The sequence below is a fragment of the Schistocerca serialis genome, chromosome 11, assembly GCF_023864345.2.
Source record: "Schistocerca serialis cubense isolate TAMUIC-IGC-003099 chromosome 11, iqSchSeri2.2, whole genome shotgun sequence".
Taxonomy (NCBI): domain Eukaryota; kingdom Metazoa; phylum Arthropoda; class Insecta; order Orthoptera; family Acrididae; genus Schistocerca; species Schistocerca serialis.
This window is the reverse complement of record NC_064648.1, coordinates 161,753,870-161,771,358: the sequence shown is the minus strand read 5'-3', so window position 1 is coordinate 161,771,358 and position 17,489 is coordinate 161,753,870. Positions and strand designations below refer to the sequence as shown.

At 43.5% G+C, this 17,489-nt stretch overlaps 1 protein-coding gene across 1 annotated transcript in view; it reads right to left on the bottom strand.

Moving 5' to 3' along the window:
• Window positions 1-15,116: 15,116 nt before the first annotated feature.
• LOC126427238 (ankyrin-2-like) overlaps window positions 15,117-17,489 on the bottom strand; it is a 58,434-nt gene continuing 56,061 nt past the window's right edge. The window contains exon 6 of the mRNA XM_050089478.1: window positions 15,117-15,779. Coding sequence (XP_049945435.1) covers window positions 15,272-15,779 — 508 coding nt within the window. The 3' untranslated portion in view covers window positions 15,117-15,271. The remainder of the gene's footprint in view (window positions 15,780-17,489) is intronic.

The following is a 17,489-nucleotide window of genomic DNA, read 5'->3' as shown; positions in this document are numbered from 1 at the left end:
TCCTACTCCCGTTATACCATTTGCTGCTGGTGATATTGCTCTATACCCATCTGACCAGAAATCCTTGTCTTCTTTCCATTTAACTTCACTGATACCATCTATATCTAGATTGAGACTTTATATTTCTCTTTTCTGATTTTCTAGCATCCTACCACAATAAAGCTCCTGACATTCCTTTCCCAGCCTCGTGGAACGTTATCGTTTACTTGCTTATTCAGTATTTCCCTCATAGTCACCTCCCCCTTGGCAGTCCGCCTCCCCTCCCTTACTTACTACTTACTTACTACTCGTGTTGGCGTATTAGTCCCGCCACGTTAGACGAGTAACCGCCGAGGACATTTTAGTTCGGGTCCTCTACCGCACATCTCATACTGCCTGAGTCGCCCGTTGCCCTGGATAAACGCGATACCCAGGGATGAGGTAGAAAACAAGCAGTTTTACGGGTAACTGCCGTGCGGTCTGCCAAGGGGCTCATCGTATCTCCCGTAGGAGAACTCGGATACTAGTTCACGCGTGAACCGACACCTCAGACGACTACCCCAGGAGCTACCCCATAGCTCCCCTTTAAAGGGTACTCGTTTCAACAAGATTTCTCTTGTCACATTGACGAGTTACTGTCCGAGGTCGCTTCGCGATCGCGAAACTCTACCACACCTCTCCTACATACCAGAGAGCGCCCGTTGCCCGTGGGTTCTACCTTTTGCGGCGCGGGATTGGGTAGCTTCCGGCAGTTTTGTGAGTAAACACCGTGTGGTCTGCCAAGGGACATCGCCGTTACCACACAGGGTTCGGATACTAGTTCACGCCACCACGTGAACCGACACCTCAGACGGCTATCCCAGCGTTTACCGCTTGTTCGCATGGTATTTTACCACCACGCTACTCGTGTTAGCAAGACTCCTCTTGCAGCGCGTGACGAGTTACCGCCGAGGTCGCCGACGCGATCCTCTACTGCACTGACGATCTGCCAGTCTCGCCCGTTACGACCTAACTCATGTGAGCTAGGGATTTGGTAGAAACATGACAGTTCTAAGGGTAGTTGCCATGCAGTTGACAGGGTAACATCGTGGCCAAAAGGCTCTCGGTTACTAGTGATTCCCACGTTAAAGAACGTGGCCCGACCCCTCTGACGATGGCCCTGGCCAACAACCCTCTTTACCATGGACTATTCTGGCACCACCTATTCAGCATATTCGGCAGCAACCCTCCACTACAGAGGGCCCCATAACAGTCACTTATTCAGTATATTCCCCACACCCCCGTCCTAGAGATCCAAATGGGGGACTATTATGAATTATTTTGCCAATGGAGAGATCATCACGACACTTTATCAATTACAGTTCACAAGTTCTATACCTTCTGCATCCTCATGCCGTTGATCATTGCTGATTGTTCCGCCTTTAGGGGCAGTTTCCCACATCAAGGACAAGAGAGTACCATGAACCTCTGTCCACTCCTGCGCCCTCTTTGACAAGGCCGTTGGCAGAATGAGGTTGACTTCTTATGCCAGAAGTCTTTGGCCGCCAATGCTGATCATTAATCAAAACTAGAGTGATGGCGTGTTTCTAACCAGGGACCGACGACAGTTTGATTACTAATCATAGATGCTATCCCAAGAGTATGGGTGCATCAGTATACATACTGAATCTCTTTCCATAACTTGTCTGATATCCTCATCACATGGTCTGTTCTCTTTTTCTGTCTACAACAACACCTCATCAAACATATCATTTGTACTGAGTGGACCCTTTCTTTTATTCACATTGTCAGTGTCCATTCTTCTGCCTTGTGTGTCACAATGTTTTGTACAAATAACTGGTACAGCCACTTCCTTGGAATTTTGGATGTATTTTCACTTCCCACCTTTCAAATTTTTAGTCATCAAAACTGTGACACTACTTTGGGCTGCAAATTAATGTCACACTATCTGTTATCAACTTCGTCATTGTATACACACCATGCGGCGTGGGTCGATTACGTTTGTTTGGAAGGTTCCTTCAAAGTGTTGTGCATATCAATAATAATTCGCATACAACAGACTATTGCAACCTAGCCCGCCGATGTGGCCAAGCGGTTCTAGGCACTGCTGCTGTGGTCGCAGGTTCGAATCCTGCCTCAGGCATGGATATGTGTGACGTCCTTAGGTTAGTTAGATTCAAGTAGTTCTAAGTCTAGGGGACTGATGACCTCAGATGTTAAGTCCCATAGTGCTTAGAGCCATTTGAACTATTTGAACTGCAACTTACTCGTATTCTAGGGCAGTGAACCACTGGTTGGAGTCATTATCAGGCAGACGTGTCGGTAGGCAGGAAACGAGTTTTAGGGAAGTTCGATGGCACTATTTGTAAAAAAATCCGCAGTTCTTGGTGTTAACGTTGCTGTCCTTGGATCACGGAGTCTTGGGTTCGATTCCCAGCCAGGTCGGGGATTTTCTTTGGCCCGGTACTGGTTGTTTGTGTTGTCCTCATCATTTCATCATCATCCGGGAAATAGCGCGACCAAACAGCGAAAAGATTGGGCGCTCATAGCTATGCCGTTGAGAACCTCACAACACAAATTTTCCGTAAACCCAATTTGGATAAATATAAAAACCGGTATTGAAGGTAAATTGTGCTACACTTCATGTGGCTGCTTTCTTTATCAGTGCAGAGATCTCTGGAATACGATAGTGGGACTATTTTCTTTTTGCTGTCCACTCATGATACCGGTAGTAAAGGCTACTGCAGTTACAGCATGATAAACTGATAGTAACCATACAATAACGCTGATACGTCTGCTAAATATGCTGTCAGATAATTGTTACTCAGAAGTGGAAGACAATTGGAAAATTGCGTCAGATAATAATTCACATCTAGTACAACCGACCGGTATTACTCCAAGAGCACTAATGGAATATAATTAAAACCAAGAGACAGTGATAGAAATACGATAATTTATGGTTGTCAAACCTCTCTGACGTATGCAAAAATAATTATAATAATGTATTCTAGTTAATATTTACCTGTAATTCTAGGAGCTGTTGTTGTTGTTGTGGTCTTCAGTCCTGAGACTGGTTTGATGCAGCTCTCCATGCTACTCTATCCTGTGCAAGCTTTTTCATCTCCCAGTACCTACTGCAACCTACATCCTTCTGAATCTGCTTAGTGTATTCATCTCTTGGTCTCCCTCTACGATTTTTACCCTCCACGCTGCCCTCCAATACTAAATTGGTGATCCCTTGATGCCTCAGAACATGTCCTACCAACCGATCCCTTCTTCTGGTCAAGTTGTGCCACAAACTTCTCTTCTCCCCAATCCTATTCAATACTTCCTCATTAGTTATGTGATCTACCCATCTAATCTTCAGCATTCTTCTGTAGCACCACATTTCGAAAGCTTCTATTCTCTTCTTGTCCAAACTATTTATCGTCCATGTTTCACTTCCATACATGGCTACACTCCATACGAATACTTTCAGAAATGACTTCCTGACACTTAAATCAATACTGGATGTTAACAAATTTCTCTTCTTCAGAAACGCTTTCCTTGCCATTTCCAGCCTACATTTTATATCCTCTCTACTTCGACCATCAGCAATTATTTTGCTCCACAAATAGCAAAACTCCTTTACTACTTTAAGTGCCTCATTTCCTAATCTAATTCCCTCAGCATCACCTGACTTAATTCGACTACATTCCATTATCCTTGTTTTGCTTTTGTTGATGTTCATCTTATATCCTCCTTTCAAGACACTGTCCATTCCATTCAACTGCTCTTCCAAGTCCTTTGCTGTCTCTGACAGAATTACAATGTCATCGGCGAACCTCAAAGTTTTTATTTCTTCTCCATGAATTTTAATACCTACTCCTAATTTTTCTTTTGTTTCCTTTACTGCTTGCTCAATATACAGATTGAACAACATCGGGGAGAGGCTACAACCCTGTCTCACTCCTTTCCCAACCACTGCTTCCCTTTCATGTCCCTCGACTCTTATAACTGCCATCTGGTTTCTGTACAAATTGTAAATAGCCTTTCGCTCCCTGTATTTTACCCCTGCCACCTTTAGAATTTGAAAGAGAGTATTCCAGTCAACACTGTCAAACGCCATCCAAGAAATACACGACCACACCATATCAGCACCACCTCCAAATTTTACTGTTGGCACTACAGATGATGCAGATGTTCACTGGGGCATCCGCCATACCCACACCCTGCCATCGGACTATCACATCGGAAAAAGTGGACCTAGGGATAATTGGGAGTGTGGAACTCCCGCTTACAGACGTATGACACAAGTGACAGCCAATTCTAGGAGCATTGTACCAAAACTATGTACCAAGTACTTGCAGATAATCTGACGATAGCTATTTATCATAGCAGGCATATTGTGACGAATAAAACGATCTCCTGTAGCATCGCTTTTAGAAATATAATTACATATTGTCCTTGAATGACATACTCAATGCAGCAGGTACAAAAGGCTATAAATTGAATCAGTACTTGTATGATGTTTTACTATACATTGTGCTTTTGGGATTATCAACATTTCTCCAGCAATATCCGCACTCTAAAAAATGTTGAACTACATGGCAGTATATGCTTCCCATTGTACGACATCGTGCGGCCGTTAATCCATTGCTGTCGGGGTATTCTGGGAGAAATGCGTGATGGAAATCCGTTCTGGTTGCCATGTATGAGGTCTTACTTCGTTGATAATCATTCAATGAGAATACACTGAGGCGACAAGTGTCATGGGATAGCGATATGCATATATTAGGTGGCGGTAGTATCGCGTACACAAAGTACACTATGTGATCAAAAGTATCCGGACACCTAGCTGAAAATGACTTAAAAGTTAGTGGATCCCTCCATCGGTAATGCTGGAATTCAATATGGTATTGCACCAACCTTAGCCTTGATGACACCTTCCACTGTTCAATCAGGTGCTGGAAGGTTACTTCGGGAATGGTAGCCTATTCTTCATGGAGTGCTGCACTGGGCAGAGGTCGGTGGGTGAGGCCTGGCACGAAGTCGGCTTTCCAAACCATCCCAATGGTGTTCTATAGGGTTCAGGTCAGGACTCTGTGCAGGCCACTCAATTACGGGGATGTTTCGTGGTGTAATCACTCCGACACAGGCCGTGCGTTAGGAACAGGTGCTCAATCGTGTTGAAAGGTGCAATCGCCATCCCCGAATTTCTCTTTAACAGTGGGAAACAAGAAGGTACTTAAAACACCAATCTGGAAAAGTGCTATGGTAGTGCCACGCAAAATAAGAAGGTGTGCAAACGCCATCCATGAAATACACGACCACACCATATCAGCACCACCTCCAAATTTTACTGTTGGCACTACAGATGATGCAGATGTTCACTGGGGCATCCGCCATACCCACACCCTGCCATCGGACTATCACATCGGAAAAAGTGGACCTAGGGATAATTGGGAGTGTGGAACTCCCGCTTACAGACGTATGACACAAGTGACGGCCAATCACCTGACCACACTCGAAGTCTGTGAGTTTCGCGGGGCGCCCCATTCTGCTCTCTCACGATGTCTGGTTGCTACTGAGGTCGCTGATATGGAGTACCTGGCAGTAGGTGGCAGCACAATGCGCCTAATATGAAAAACGATTGGTTTTGGGGGTGTCCGGACACATATGATCACACAGTGTATGACAGGACAGCGCATTGTCAGAGCTGTCTTTTATACTCAGGTGGTTCATGTGGAAAGGTTCTTGTCGTGATTGGCCACACGGCGTTAATTGACAGACTTTGAATGCGGAATAGTAGTTGCAGCTAGAGTCATGGGACATTATATTTCGGAAATCGTTAGGTGATTCAATATGGCGAAATCCAAATCGTCAAGACTGGGCCGAGAATACCAAATTTTAGGCATTATCTCTCACCACGGACAACGGAGTGGTCGCGGCCTTCACTTAACGACCGAGAACAACAGCGTTTGTCAGCAGCAGCCTAGAGTTGTCAGTATTATCAGCCAAGCTAACCTGCGTTAAACGACTGCAGAAGTCATTGTGAGACGTACGATGAACGTATCTGTTAGGACAGGGGAGCAGAATTTAGCGTTAATGGGCTGTACCAGTAGACGACCGACGCAGGTACCTCTGTAAACAACTCGATATCGCCTGCACCACCTCTGTTGGAATATTGACATTAGACTTCTGGAAATCCGCGAATTGATCACATGAGTCCAGATTTCAGTTGCTAAGAGCGAACCCTACGTAATTATGGGCCCAGGTTGACAGCAAGCCGCTGTCCAAGTCGGGGACGGCTCCACAATGTTGTGGGCTGTGTTTGCATAGAGCGTATTGGCTCCTCTCGTCCAACTGAGCCGATCGTTGCCTGGAAACTCCTATGTTGTGCTGTTTGGAGACCATTTGCAGCCATTCACGAACTTCATGTTGCCTAACAACAACGGAATTTTTATGGATGACGGTGTCCCATGTCACCGGGCCACAAAAGTTCACGACTGGTTTTAAGAATTCTCTGCACAGTTCGCGCGATTAACTGCCCTCCCAGATCGGCCGACATGAATGGAAAAAAATATGGAACATAATCGAGACGTCACTTTGTCATAAAATCTTCCAATGGCAACATTTCTGAAGTTTGTAACGTATATTCAACTAATATATGTAACGTGGCTATAGCCAAAATTGCCTATGTTCATCTGTGAAACTGGACTCGGTAAGCAACGTGGGCTATCAGTAAGCGGAATCTAACCTTCATTACGCTTTGTGCGTGTTGTATGAGTGTCATATTCACTGTCATATCAGCCCTCAGCAGATCGTTACATAAAACCTTAAAACTAACATTTGGATAAGCTATCTGTATGCGTATTTTAATATGAAAAACTACAGGAACAAATGAACCTGAAACAGTACCCAAATTATCTGACTGCGTTTTTGAACCAGAATTTACAGGTGATACAGAATCTGACTTGTGCAACGGAACTCACTGGATTAGAGTACATGACATGTTGTGGTGAGTCAGTGTCTCTGTTTTGGCCCTAAGTTCTGCACTCACCTCTTTAGATGACTGTCTTTTTCCATGTCGTTTACAGCAATTCTCAGCAGTATGCAGCAGCAGCGGCTAAAGCTTATTGTTACTAAGAGTAAATTTAATAAAAAGTAGTTTGCTCGGGCCCTGTTGACTACTAAATAACTTGTGAGAACAGATTTTATCAATTAACTCTATTGTAAACTTCAGAATCATCATGAACAAGTATTAATAGTGACAATGACAAATGACGTATGTGTCAATAATGGCTGAGTGCCAGATTAACTAATTATTTCAGTTTCATAATTGCGTTAACATTTAGTAACCACAGCATATTATTTATATGTGGAGAATATTTATTATTATTTGGAAGATAAGGAGCCTTCTTTCACTGACAAGCGAAGCATGGGATTATTGCAAACTCGGACTAACAATCACGAGTATAACCTTGTAATTGCTTTTGCGCTAGGCTTGCGAATTTTACCTGGAATTCCATCTCCAAGCATAGTTAAGCCACCTAAATCTCTCCTGGCTGTATAAATCACATCAGGCCTCGAGTGTGGTGAGATCCGCCGTCACAGCCGTGAGGGCACCGTGACACGCCTTCTGTCTCCGAGCTCTCGACCGACACCACTGCTTCCACTCCTGCAGACACACCTCGTCCCACAACAATGCGCTCCCATCTTTCGTCCTCATATTGTTACTACCGATATCTGTGCTTACACAATGGGAAGAATAGCGTTGAGTTGGATATATTGTTTCTTGTAGTGGAGAGTTCTGACCCACTCCTTACAAGTTAGTGACGGCTGTAGAGGGAGCATGGTTCAGTATTTCGGCAGGGGCCTTCCAGCGACTTGTTGAGTCAATGCGACGTCGAGTTGCTACGCGCCGGCGAGCAAATGGTGGTTTGACACGGTATTAGCAGGTATCTCAAGACTTTTGTTACCTCATAGTGTTAAATCGTGTAAAAGTGTACATTCTGTCCTAGTGACCTGTACACTGTAGATACAAAATATTGGATGTAGAACGTAAACCATTAAGAGGTTAAGCCTTAGGTCTGTTCAGTCTGGGCAACTTATGCCTACAAATCAGACTGATGAGCTGTCTATGACCGTGGTCCTTGTCATCGCCATACAGCCAATAATTCCACCTGCTACTGCCACAGATGTATCCTGATGGTATCACCACTTCTTCATTCGAGCAGCTACTCCACTGGCCCCACAGGGCTGGGTGGAACCTTCTCCAGACTTCCTGGCCGCATAGAAAAGATGAGGTGGTTCCAGAATTCGAACTCTCGTCCTCCCACACTGAAGGCAATGACGATAACTATTCGGCTATGCTGGCGGCCAAAAAAAAAAAAAAAAAAAAAAAAAAATTCTAACTCGTCTACGCTAAAACAACTCATGTGTAGGTTTTAAATGAAATCGCACTGAGGATTGAATATGCAGCAGGATTTTGGAACATGTATTGTATTCGAACATTATGAATTACCTCGAAGCAAAGAGTCTATTGACACACAGTCAACAATGATTTACAAAACATCGTTCTTGTGAAACACAACTAGCTCTTTATTGGCATGAAGAGGTGAGTGCTATTCACAAGGGATTTGAGATTGATTCCCTATTTCTGGATTTCCGGAAGGCTTTTGACACTGTACCACACAAGCGGCTCGTAGTGAAATTGCGTGCTTAGGGAATATCGTCTCAGTTATGTGACTGGATTTGTGATTTTCTGTCAAAGAGATCACCGTTCGTAGTAACTGACGGAAAGTCATCAAGTAAAACAGAAGTGATATCTGGCGTTCCCCAAGGTAGTGTTATACACCCTTTGCTGTTCCTTATCTATATAGACATTTGGGAAATAATCTGAGCAGGCATACTAGATTGTTTGCAGACGACGCTGTCGTTTATCGACTAATAAAGTCATCAGAAGATCAACACAAATCGCAAAACACTTTAGAAGAAATATCTGAATGCTTCGAAAATTGGCAGTTGACCCTAAATAAAGAAAAGTGGGAAGTTATCCACATGAGTGCTAAAAGAAATCCGTTAAACTTCGGTTACACGATAAATCAGTGAAATCTAAAGGCCGTAAATTCAGCTAAATATCTAGGAATTACAATTACTAAAAACTGAAATTGGAAGGAACATACAGAAAATATTGTGGGGAAGGCTAACTGAAGACTGCGTTTTATTGGCAGGACACTTAGAAAATGTAACAGACCTACTAAGGAGACGGCCTACACTACGCTTGTCCGTCCCCTTTTAGAACACTGCTGCACGGTGTTGGATCCTTACCAGATAGGATTGATGGAGTACATCGAAACAATTGAAAGAAGGACAGCACGTTTTATATTATCTCGAGATATGGGAGAGAGTGTCACTGAAATGATGCAGGATTTGGGCTGGACATCATTGAAACAAGGGCATTTTTCTATGCGACGGAATATTCTAACGAAATTTCAATCACCAACTTTTCCTCCGAATGCGAAATTATTTTGTTGATACAGACCTACATAGGGAGAAACGATGATCACGACAAAATAAGGGTACTTAGAGCTCGTACAGAGAGATACAGTTGCTCGTTCGTTACACGTTATACGAGATTGGAATAATAGAGAATTGTGAAGGTGGCTCGATGAACCCTCTGCCAGGCACTTAAATGTCATTTGCAGAGAATCCATGTAGATGTATATGTTGTTGATACTCCCCAAGTGAAGGTCAATAGCTGTGCAGCTGAAGTATGAATTCCTCATTATCTATAGGTACTGATAGCTTAACTTTTACAAACGTTTGATAGACATATTATGCTTTATCATTCACGGAGAGTCAAAGAAGCTGTTTAGCTTCCATCAATATGGATATCAGCAACTCAGCTGACGATCACTAACTTAATCACAATTATTTACTTGAATTATAGAAAAAGTAGTAAATTATTCCCTGTACTTGTGTTATTTGAATTACCACCTCAGTTGCACCATTCTGCCTAGGGTGGGTTCCATTTCATGTCTATCTTTGTGAAATTTGTTTGACTGTCTTGTGTTCATAGGTCGCAGTTTCACTTTTGTCTGCATGGGAACGTCTACCCTTTTGACAACTTTATTTGGATGATGAAATGAGTGCATGATGCAATGAAGATGCTATCAATTTCATTTTCGATGTGTAATATATTCCATTTCCCATCCATGGACCATAGACCTTGCCGTTGGCGCGGAGGTTTGCTTGCCTCAGCGATACAGATAGCAGTACCGTAATTGCCACCACGATGGAGGGGTATCTGTTGAGAGGCCAGACAATCGTGTGGTTCCTGAAGACGGGCAGCAGCTTTTTCAGTAGTTGCACGGGCAACAGTCTGGATGATTGACTGACCTGGCCTTGTAACATTAACCACAACGGCCTTGTTGCTCTGGCACTGCGAACGGCTGGAAGCAAGGGGAAACTACAGCCGTAATTTTTCCGAGGGCACCGCTTTACTGTATGGTTAAATGATTATGGCGCCCTCTTGGGTAAAATATTCTGTAGGTAAAAAAGTCCCCCGTTCGGATCTCTAGACAGGAACTACTTAGGAGGACATATTTATCAGGAGACAGAAAACTGGCGTTCTGCAGATCGGTGCGTGGAATGTCAGATCCATTAATCGGGCTGGTAGATTAGAAAATTTAGAAAGGGAAATGGACAGGTTAAAGCTGGATATAGTGGGAATTAGCGACGTTCTTTGGCAGGAGAAACAAAACTTCTGGTAAGGTGAATACAGGGTTATAGAGGTAATGCAGGAATAGGATTAATGATGATTTAAAAAAAAGGAGTGCGGGTAAGCAACTACGAAAAGCATATTGAATTCATTATTGTAGCCAAGATACACACAAAGCCCTCGCAGTGGTTGAGAAGGGAGTGAGACAGGGTTGTAGCCTATCCCAAATGTTATTCAATCTGCATATTGAACAAGCCGTACATTTTCTGCAATTCATCACACTGCTGACTAGGGCACCCGCCCTGCCAGAGTTTCGGCACCTGCAGGCGCTCTGCCGCTGAGACGCCTGGTGCAGGGAGATGCACAGACGACGGATGGAAGGCAAAAATTGAAAAAGGGAAAATATGCTGCAGCACCCTGCAATGTCACCGTGAAGGTCTATTTTACCCCACACATCGTAATGTGTTGTGGAACTACAGTTTTACAGCTCTGTTGGGACATGTGTTACTAACGGTTTTCTACAATTCATTGTAAATAAACGTAATCCTATTATATTGTGTCATATCATGCGCAAACGATATGGTGCAAATATTGGTACTAACGCCATGCTACGAACACACTAGCTTTCAAACCATCTCTACTGCTGACACATGAGTAAATTTAGTCTGGGATCAGAACTAAGTGTTGTGAATATTGCTATTAATGTCATATTATAACAGAGGTCGCCAATTAATGCATCGTCTACACACACAGAAGCAGTCTTAGATTTGAAGTGAAAATGCATTCTAACCCTAGAGTTCATATGCCAGTAATATGGATCTGCCACACACGTGTTCTGTTTCCTTGGTACCAGTGTGTATCAGTAGCTCACGCGCACTCTTTGGTTCCAGCGAAGCTAAGAGTTCCTAGCTCCGCTGGTCAGCTGTAGGTGCCCGAGCACAGGGTATTTTGGGCACATGAAGGACAATTTTACATGGCCGATGGAGAATTTCGTGGTCAGAGTCATAGGCGCTGATGGGGACCTATTATTGCTGTGTTTGTGGTTGTTGGACTTTGCAGAGTCTTAGATTGTAGATGACCAATGGAGCTGCGTGATTAATAAATCAGGCCTTAGGCGGAAGGAAAATGGTTTGGACTGCCCGATACTGCGATTCTTGTAATTAACTGTGACACTTGATATGTCTCACCAAGTACTGGTTTCACATCACAGTAATCCATCGCATTCTGGTTCCACCTCTATCTTTGTTCAGTTAATGTTCTCCTCTATGATTTTGCTGGCACCTTTACCTGGTCAATTTGTACAGAGTTGGGCAGTTATATATTGCGTGCAGTGGTGGAACTTCAGATACATTTCTGTGTGGTCAATTCATGGGCTGTGAGAGTAACTGATCTTCGGTGTTAACTGCAGATTTCGTTAGTTGTGATTGATTTGTGTTAGTATTCCGCGCTTCTCTTACAGACCTATGCTCTGTTTTAGTGTGACTCAACTGATGGACTCTTCTGAGAAAACTACTGATTTGGCTGCTTGTTATTTATTTTTGTTGTTGTGTACTAATTCCTACTATTCTTGCCAGTGACTTAAGATCTAGTATAAATGTCCATTATTAAATAAAAATACGAATAGTACAGGCCAAAGCCAGGTTTTGTGACCAAGGTCATTACTTGTCTTAAAGGGGAGTCTGGCTAAGTTCAAAATTGTACTAATCCACGTAACACTGTTTATCCATCGTCACTCATTCTTCGTTCGTATCGTTTATTGAGGTATTTGGATATGTTACGTTTCCTTTAATAGTAACCGTAGGCCAGTGTGTATTAATTGCAAGGTAAGCTTATTTACTCTTCCTCGTGAGCCTCCTACAGGTATCCAGCGTAGTGTTAACTTTACTCTGTTTGTAACCTGTGGAACGCTGTTGGCTGTTGGGCACTACTCTGCCCAACAAGACTTCTGCTAAGTCGTTCCAGTTAGAGCAATTGGTTACTTAAGTTCATTTTCGTCTTCTTTTTATCTACTAGTTTCACACAATAGGTAGAAGTTTATGCCAAATTATATGTATGGTCACATTTGACCGACATATATGAAGTTCCTTTTCATACATTCATTTATTTACAGAGAGAAGTTAAGCAAGAGCGCCTTATCTGATGCCTCTTGACCAGCTAAAACGACACATCAAGAAAAGTTTTGCATCAACTCGGTTCGGAGAGTTTCGCAATATGTACAGAATCTGGAATAGAGCTCAACATAAACATCATTTCCTCCCTTTTTATTGCCCATAAAAACTACACACTGCATGTTGAACCACCATAGAACGAGACGTTCAGAGATGGTGATCCAGATTGCTGTACACACCGGTACCTCTCATCCCCAGTAGCACGTCCTCTTGCATTGATGCGTGCCTGTATTCGTCGTGGCACACTACCCACAAGTTCATCAAGGCACTGTTGCTCCAGATTGTCCCACTCCTCAATGGCGATTCGGCGTAGATATCTCAGAGTGGTTCAAGGGTCACGTCGTCCATAAACCGCACTACCTATCCCAGGCATGAGCGATTGGTTCATATCTGGAGAACATGCTGGCCACTCTAGTCAAGCGATGTCGTTATGCTGAAGGAAATCGTTACAAGATGTGCACGATGGGAGCGCAAAATATGGTCCATGAAGACGAATGCCTCGCTAATACGCTGCCAATATAGTTGCACTATTGTTCGGAGGATGGAATTCACGTATCGTGCTGCCATAATGGCCCCTTCCATGACCACCAGTGGCGTATGTCGGCCCCACATAATGCCACCCCAAAAGAGCAGGGAACTTCCATCTTGCTGCACTCGCTGGGCAGTGTATCTAATGCGTTCATCCTGACTGGGTCACCTCCAAACACATCTCTGACAGTTGTCTGACTGAAGGCATATACGACTGTTATCGGTGAAGAGAACTTGATGCCAGTCCTGAGGGATGCATTCACATATTGTTGGGCCCACCTGTACCACACTGCATGGTGTTGTGGTTGCAAAGATGGACCTCACCATCGACTTCTGGAGTGAGGTTGTGCATCATGCAGCCTATTCCACACAGTTTATGTTGTAACACGCTGTCCTGTGGCTGCACAAAAAGTATTATGCAACATGGTGGCGTTGCAGTCAGGGTTACTCCGAGCCATAATCCGTGGGAAGCGATCATCCACTGCATTACTGGCCCTTGGGCAGCCTGAGCGAGGGATGTCATCGACAGTTCCTCTCACTCTTTATCTCCTCCATGTCTGAACAACATCACTTTGATTCACTCTGAGACGCCAGGACACTTCCCTTCTTGAGAGCCCTTCCTGACACAAACAATGCGAACGCAATCAGACCGTAGTACTGACCATCTAGGCAGGGTTGAGCTACAGACAACACTAGCCATGCACCTCCTTCTTGGTGGAATGACTGGAACTGATCAGCTGTCGGACTCCCTCCGTCTAATAGGCGCTGCTCATACATGGTTATTTACATCTTTGGGTGGGTATAGACAACTCTGAACAGTAAAATGGACTGTTTCCGTGATACAGTAGCCAAAGTCAACATCTATTTTCAGGAGTTCTGGGAACTGGGGTGATGCAAAATTGTTTTTCATGTATGTAATTGACTTAGAATAACATGTAAACATAATCTTAAATTACTCTAGATGAGATACAGCTATGAGCATTGTTTGATAGATTGTTACATTGACTCTTAAGGCCAGATTAATAATATTTTACCTTTTATTTCTTTAAGTTGTCGTTATCTTACGGTTTCCACTTTGTGCAGCATACTACACGGAAGAACCAGTCAGTAATTGTTTTACCAAAGATGATTTATTTTCATGTATGTGGACTCCTTCAATGAAAATTTCTGTGGGTGTATGCCTTATCATAAATTTTGGAAATTGTTGCATTGTGAACACATTTGCATCTCCGCAAGACATGGACATAATTAGTGAGTGTGTTTCTCTTGTAAATGCTTGTCCTTGGCAAGTAAGAAAATTCTTGATGTTTTTAAGAAGTGCTGTAATATCTTTATGGTATTGTAAGAGGAATGGTTTGTTTTAGTAATCATTGTTATTTTTTTCACAGCTAATGTGATACTGTATCACAGTATTCTGAGACACAAACTAAGCCTCTATGGTTTCCTTGGGGATGACTGATGTTCCTGCTCAATACAACGTGCTCTTTTTCTGTTCAGATGACTGTCTTTGGACTTTCATCATAACTGTTTACTTAAAGTCATACTTGACGGACACTCACTGGCAGTGTTTGCAAACTGTGCAGTTGGCTGAATAAATAAATTGTTGTTGATTAAATTGAAGATTTATTGTTACTGTAGTCCAGCAACTTACCGCAACAGTACAGCGCCTTACTACCACACTGGCTGTGGTGTTATGTGTAATAGCATATTTTTACCAATTACTTTACAATAATGAATTTAGTTAAAAACATGTTTATTATTAATGATATACGTTTCAATTATTGTTGAGTTTTCATGGAAGGAAACTCGCTTCTTGCTACACACATTAGTGTATATGAATCTCACATTGTCGCTACTGTGGTGATTTTACTAGAGCAGTGTTCTATTTACTTCAGAGGCGTGTATTGTAGTGCCAGTCTCGTGTTATCCTGTCTATCCAGTGTTGGTGGTTGAACTGCCTGGCGCGGTCCACTGGGGTTTTCCCCTTGTGATTCCTGGCCCCGCTGTCAGCCCCTGCATCGAGTAGTGCAGTCGCCTCCTCCGTGCGGCCATGCTCAGCCGCGAAGTGCAGTGGCGTGTCCCCGTCCACGTTCCTGGCATTGGGGTCTGCAGAGAACGCCGCCAGCAGCCGCACCACGGCCGGCCGGCCGCCCCATGCAGCCCAGTGCAGCGGCGTGTTCTGGACCCAGTTCCCGGCCCCCACCTCCGCGCCAGCCCCCACCAGACAGCTCGCCGCTTCCACGTGACCCTCCCAGGCTGCCCAGTGCAGCGCAGTGTTCTTGTTCCCATCCGTCGCACCCACATCAGCCCCAGCTGCCAGCAGCATTTGCAGCTCTTGCACTGTCCCATCGTTAGCTGCCTTGATCAGCCTCCTGCCTTTCTCCGCTGCAGAGAGGGCCCTACACAAAGCACAGAAACTCTCATACTTTCCTTCAGACACACACTTCCGATGAAGAAGCGTATCGGAGTGGTACAACTGTAACCAATTCTAAAACTCATCTCTCTGACAACTGATAAATCTCCCATCTGTGATACAGAACACTGAGAAAGTTGTTTTATATTAACGTACAGATGCACAGTTACGTCATTCTCTCAAATTCTTCATGCACTCTCCACAAAAAATTCCTACACTCCAACTCTCAAGATACAAAGTTATCACATTTGGTCACTTTAATTCGTGATCGTTAGTTTTTTGACCTTAGAATTCTGTCGTTATAGAAGTTGTTTCCTTCCACTTCGTTCAGCCATTACTACATCTCTGTGTGCAGCAGTCCTCTCTGACACTTGCAAATGTGACAAATAATGCTAATGACGTCTCCTGCTATTTAAAGATAAGTTTCTGTTATTACAGGAGCAAAAGTAAACCCAATTATCAACAAGTTTCTTGACACAAACTCGTCAAACAGAGAAAGCTACTGTTAACCAGGAAACCATTTAGTAGTGACGTTTAGGGTACAGCAATGATACCAAACTGGACTCCTCTACCCCTACACACAATCACACTCATTGACAGATGAACATACACACAAGAACTAACACAAACAAACAAACACACAACACACACACACACACACACACACACACACACACACACACACACACACACACGCGCGCGCACAGAAACATACACATAGGGAAAGAGAGAGAGAGAGAGAGAGAGAGAGAGAGAGAGGGAGGGAGGGAGACAAAGAGAGAGAGAGAGAGAGAGAGAGAGAGAGAGAGAGATAGAGAGAAAGAGAAACTTTCGTCTTATATTCCTCTGGCCGTGATGCGCCTTAAGGCGACAGCGAGATCATGAGAGTAAATTAAAGTTTAATGTACTTGTCTCGATATGACAACGTTGGAAAGTAAATCTTGTTTCGTGGAAAGTGCTGCAGTATGTAATTTACATGCGACAATCTCGCTAGGATGGTTCTAAACGAAAATACCTACATGCTGATACAACACACTGTGCGACATGTGTTCAGGAGAAGAATTTAGTAACATTTTCTGAAACTAAAGTCAATTAAGAAGTAATGGTAAATGACGTATTAAATTAATGAATCCAATATCCGCTGATCGATAAAATATATAATTCCTTTTTCTAGAAATATTTTGGGCAGACAGATTTGCAAATGTTGCTGATTCTATTGAAAATCATACAGCTGACATACTCAAAACTCATTTTATAGTTATGATAACTGCATGAGATAATAATGGTTCTTTTCTATATAGAGAGAAACAAACGTGAATCCTGAATGACTGTACAGGAACCAACAGCTCTGAAGCCCTTTTGACTCCCACAGTGTTTCACTTGGTGTGGTCCCGGTGAAGGCAGTGTATTTATGTTTGCCTGGCACATATGTTTGAGTGTATGTGTGTTTTGTGCGTGTGTGTTTTGTGCGTGTGTGTGTGTGTAGTCTGGTGAAGGTGTACCCACGGTGTGACACTGAATGTTTGAAGTAGTGCTACTTAGTTTTTAAATGCACAGATCACTGACAGAGTCAAAGTCACATCTCCAGATTCAAAAAACTCCTACAGATGAGAGCCGGTCTCTGAGCTGTTTGGGCAATTTAATACGGAGCTATGGAAGCTGCTTCACAAACAGGCGTTAAACTATCATTACTGGT